Source organism: Colobus angolensis, unplaced genomic scaffold (assembly GCF_000951035.1).
Source record: "Colobus angolensis palliatus isolate OR3802 unplaced genomic scaffold, Cang.pa_1.0 Scaffold174, whole genome shotgun sequence".
Classification (NCBI taxonomy): Eukaryota; Metazoa; Chordata; class Mammalia; order Primates; family Cercopithecidae; genus Colobus; species Colobus angolensis.
The window spans coordinates 357,078-362,592 of record NW_012114866.1 but is presented as its reverse complement, the minus strand read 5'-3'; the positions used below and the strand labels follow the sequence as shown (position 1 = coordinate 362,592).

The 5,515-nt window shown below is 36.3% G+C and overlaps 1 protein-coding gene across 1 annotated transcript in view; it reads right to left on the bottom strand.

The window, feature by feature from the left end:
- LOC105509342 (tripartite motif-containing protein 43B-like) overlaps positions 1–1,953 on the bottom strand; it is a 9,948-nt gene extending 7,995 nt beyond the window's left edge. Inside the window, exon 1 of the mRNA XM_011938546.1 lies at positions 1,872–1,953. Within this exon, the coding sequence (XP_011793936.1) occupies positions 1,872–1,953 (82 nt within the window). The remainder of the gene's footprint in view (positions 1–1,871) is intronic.
- Between the last annotated feature and the right edge of the window lie 3,562 nt (positions 1,954–5,515).

Below are 5,515 nucleotides of genomic sequence, written 5' to 3'. Positions count from 1 at the left end.
GATGGGTTCTACTGATGAATTTTTAAATTACTATGTCAGAAATAAAGCTGGAGATTATATACAGTTATGTGAGTGTCCATATATATGCTTGTGTATATGTTTTCTTTTATTTTCTTGTAATGGATTAAAAAATAAAAAAATTAAAATTTATAATTCTACAAGGTTATTCTGAAGTGGAAGAATCAAACTCAGTATTAAATCCAAGGGGAATAGACAAATATCATAAAATTCTCATCTGGCATTATCAGGGAATCAAGTCTAATGTGTTCATGTCTCTTCACACATGGGAAAACATCAGTTTGTCATATGCGGAATATGCACAACTGCTCCAAGCCGGAGGTCTCACGCCCTGCCTGGGGTCTCCCAAGTCTGAGAGGATCACAATCTCAGCACACTAGTTGGGACACTGGTTAAATTACACTTTTAGTAAATGTAATCCCTCTATAGCATAAGAAATCGTTATTTTTTAATTGAAAATATTTTATTTATATAAAAGACTATCATGTAACACACAAGTATAGAGAAAAATAGTAATGAAATGAATATCTGTGAACTTACTAACCATATTAAGAAAATAACATTTCCAATACCTTTGGGTTCCCCATGCACTAATGACAGTTGTATTTTTTCACTGTCTTGAATTTTATGTTTATATTTATTTCCCCTCTGTTATTCTTTATAATTTTATCACTCATGGTTATATTATTTACATGTTTCATGGTTTGGCTTTAGGTAGTTCTGAACTTTTTTAAATACAGTCATACCATGTATAGTTTTACGGTGCTTGATTTTTTTTCACTGGTCTTTAAGTATTCAGATAGATAGATAGGTAAGTAGATAGACAGATAGATGGATAGCATTTATTCAAATGAAAGTAAGATTGTCCGTCAAGAAAGAGAAAACATATAATAATGTGAATGGGGAAAGTTAATATAAAGAATAATTAATTATAACAGTATTTGAGCAAGGACATATTGTCTAGTAGAATGTAAGGGGAAGTCTAAATAATATGTGGTGAGCACATATAAGGAATTGCCATTGTTTCCAGGGTGAAGTTGGAGTAGCCAATGAAGATTCCCCTCACCCCTCGGTTTCACTGAATGTTTAGAAGTCGCTGTGCTGTTGCTCTTGAAAAACTTGCTTTAAATCCACACTTCAGAGCTCCCCAGAGACTTGCCTTCCGGGCCACTGGTGAAGCTGTTTATGAAGAAATGTCATGCCAGACGGGCTCCACTGCAAATATGGAAAAGGGCAGTATCAGGAGAAGCTCGTGGCTGCTGAGTTCTCGTGGGCCCCGCGAACTTCAGGAAGTGGGCGCTACAGCAGCAGCCTGAACTACACAATCTGGGCATTGGTGTATCCCTGTATGGCCTCTGGGCCAGACACTGGAGGTGTCATTTCCAAAGCAGATTGGAAGCGCTTATTTGGATTTTCTCTCCAAAGCTTTCTGCTCACAAAGATTGACATCATAAGACGTGGCAAAGGAAAAGTATTTAAAGGATCCAGATCTATTTATGTAAACAATCAAGAGTGATTTTGTAGTGGATAACCCAAAGTTGGATAAACGGTGCATCATAAACTATATTTATTCAGTTTCTGCTGTTGTATATTTGGAATGATTTTTGTATTTTGATTTTTGTGAACATGTCTCCTAATGCAAATACTCAATAGATTTTCTTTCCTGACAGTATCTTCTGATTGGTGGAATGTCTGGGTTATACAATGTGTGGATCATCAATTCTACTGGGCAATGCCACAGTTATTCAAACTACTTTCACTTATTTATATTTCCACTGACAAGGTAATCATGTTATACAAAATAATAGAAGTACGGATGATTGTGGCAAGTTAAAGAAATACAAAGAACTCACCCTTACTAGAATCCAAGGCATTTGTGGGAGGAACAATTCGTACACTGAGCACCAAATACATCAAGTATGTTTTGGAAGACATTGAGAGGAGTGTAACTACTTTCTTGTAGTTTATCAAAATGCCATAATGAGGTTAAGCAGGTAGGAATATAGGCACATTTGCATTTCAGCAAGCATTCTGGCCTAGATGTAATCGAAGGACATCAAGCCAGCAAGAGGACATAACTAATATTCTCTTGTGTGTATGAGACAGGATCTCACTCTGTCCACCAGGCGAGAGTCAGTGGCACAATCCCGGCTCAATGCAAACTCTGCCTCCTGGGCTCAGGCAATTGTCCAGCCTGAGATTCCCAAGTAGCTGAGATTACAGGCTTGCACTATCATACCTGTTTAATTTTTCTATTTTTTGTAGAGATGGAGTTTCACCATGTTGCCTAGGCTGAGCTTGACTGGTCAAACCACCTAAGCCTCCAAAAGTGCTGGGACAACAGGCATGAGCCATCATGCCACGTCCCGAAATCTTTTCTCATGATAACTACTGTCATACAGACTTTACTACCAGAAAAAATAAGACTACCCTCATCCTTTGGGTTTTAGCTTAGGTATTGTTTCTTTTAGGAAGACTTTTAGGATAACTGTCCCTTCCTTCTATCAACTACTAGACCATGAGCTCCTTAAGGACTTAGTCCAGTTTTGTTATTTTAAACTTTTTTTTTTAATTTACTTTAATTTTCAGGATACATATGCAGAATGTACAGGTCTGTTACTATTTTGGCTCCAATCTCTAGCAGTAAGGAGAGTTCATAGTAGACACTCATTTTGTGAGTGATCAGAATAGCGTGCATATGAGACCCTCTGAGACATTCTGTGCTTTGAAACGAAGAGCTGCACTGCGCACTAGGGTTTCCACAATGCCTTTGTTGTGTGGTTTGGCTGAGCCTGCTCACAGGCTTTTTCTCATGTCATTGATAGAGAGTTGGACAGTATGGTAGATGTAGGACAGTGTGCATATTAGTATTCAAAAAAATGGACTAAATCCTGCACAATGCTTGAAAGATTTGTGAATTTTCAATCAATTCTGCCAGCATGCAAGAAGCATCCCCCAAAAATATTGTGTGTAATTTGGTGGCTTAGGAAGATACTTTGGTAACATATGTCATGTCACTGAAAGGAAAACAGTTTTCAGAGACTGCCTGGTTTCAAACCTAGCTCTCCTACTTCATTAGAGTATGCCAATGGGCAAATTATTAAAGTTTCCTGTTCTTACATTTCTTAATCTTTAAATCGGTATAAAATATTATTTATCTCATGGGGTTGTTGTAAGAATTATGTAAGTTGGAACATGTGAAGCACTCAGAACAGTTTTTAGTACAGAGTTGGTAATCAGTGAATGTCTGATATTTTCACTTGAATGACAGGGTATTTTTCAGTTAGGCAAGGAAATACTGCTTTTTCTCTCTTACCTATCCTGCATGGTAACATAGTTGTAGTAAAATAGATAATAACTTTTTCAGCTACTAACAATACAATTTGTAACTATTTTTATTCTTTCATATGCATCTCATAAGTTGCTTATTGTTTATTTCTGTCTAATATAGGGCAGTCTACAAAATATAGAATTGAATTTTTACTGAGAAGTGAGAATGCTAGAAAGTCTTTCTTCTTTACACTTAGCTAGATAATATGCAACATTTTAAGAAGTGTTTGAAGCAGTTTTCAAAGAACAACATTTCTGGAAAAGTCTGCATATAAGTATCTATGATTACCTTTTCTTAACTTTATTGGGTGTATTTTTTGGAGCATAATGCTGATCAAATGACACTTCAGAAAACATACTAATTTGCAATGCCATGGACTGATTAAAAAGACAGCCACTTCATCTTTTCCTAGGATATTCTGGCTTTTATAAATTTTATAATTTTTAAATGTCTATTAATATATAAATGGCGATTTTTATATAGATTTTTAGTTTTTCAACTTCTGGGAAGGTTTGTAATTTTCAGTTTATAGAAATGACCTAAATTCCCAAACATTAGATAATTTATGAAATCATGGTAAATGACAACAAAATCTATTAGCGTGGCAACTGTGTTAAAAATAACTTTCATACACTGTTAAAGGTAATTATGCACATAATTGTGTAAATAGCAGCCAGGTGCCATGGCTCATGCCTGTAATACCAGCACTTTGGGAGGCTGAGATGGGAGGATCATCTGATGTCAGGAGTTTGAGACCAGCCTGGCCAACTTGGTGAAACCTTATCTTGACTAAAAATACCCAAATTAGCTGGTCATACTGGCAGACACCTGTAATCCCAGCTACTCGGGAGTCTGAGGCAGGAGAATCACTTGAACCTGGGAGACAGAGGCTGTAGTGAGCCAAGATCATGCCATTGCACTCCAGCCTGGGTGACAGAGGGAGACAGCATCTAAAATAAAAGTAATAATAATTATTATTATTGTGTAAATAATTATTATATAATTTTAAAAATATGAATACATAACATTGATATAGTTATGTACATATATGTAAAGTATCAGTTTTAAAATTATTGGAAAAGGTGGATGAATAAAAAACAGATTTTATTTTCATATAACACAGTCATTATGAAATAGTCATAAAATAGTAAAAATAAGAAAAACAGTCTGATACAACTAATTCTGTCAACCATCACATATACAATTATGTGAAACACAATTGAGTTCCTTGCTGTACATTTTTAAACAAGAGAGTTACACAGTACAGATATGTTGGTAATCCCAGTTAATGTTTTACCTTTGAACATATTCAGATAAATAATGGTTAGGCACATAAGCAATTATAATTTTAAAAGAGAGTGAGAAACAAAATTTTAAAGTTAGCATGTGGCCCGGTGCAGTGACTCACGCTTATAATCCCAGCACTTTGGGAGGCAGAGGTGGGCAGATCACCTGAGGTCAGGAGTTCAAGATCAGCCTGAGCAACACGGTGAAACCACGTCTCTACTAAAAATACAAAAATTAGCTGGGCATAGTGGTGGGTGCCAGTAATCCCAGCTACTTGGGAGGCTGAGGCAGGAGAATCACTTGAACTCGAGAGGCAGAGGTTGCAGTGAGCCGAGACCGAGCCATTTCACTCCAGCCTGGGCTACAGAGCGAGATACCATCTCAAAAAAAGCAAAAAAACAAAAACCAAAAAAAACCAATTAGCATGTGATAATATTTAATGAAATAATTGTTATAGTTAAAATATTTCTTTGAATAACCTGTGTTAAGTCAACTTTCTTGCCTCTCATTTCAAATTTGTCTGTTGAGCTTTGTGCCCCCAAGTATGGTTTTCAATACTTTATAAACCTAATCAGTCAATTTACCCCTTTCTGTACAATCCAATCAACCTCAGGAAGTGGGTGTGGTCTTTCAGGGTCCCATACATTTTAAAAGGATGCTTGTCCGGAGATTTCTCTCTCCTTCAGTGAGGACCCACCGGATTTGTGGCTGCTGGGCTTTGGAGCACCAGGAGTTATTTGTAGTCTTGATATCTACAGAGCTTCTAGACTGAGACCATTCATAGTAGCCTTGTGAGTATAAAATTTGCAGTAAATGCATTAGGAAATAGTCAAAACAATCATTAGGAAATAGTCAAAATAGTAAATATAAGAAAAACAG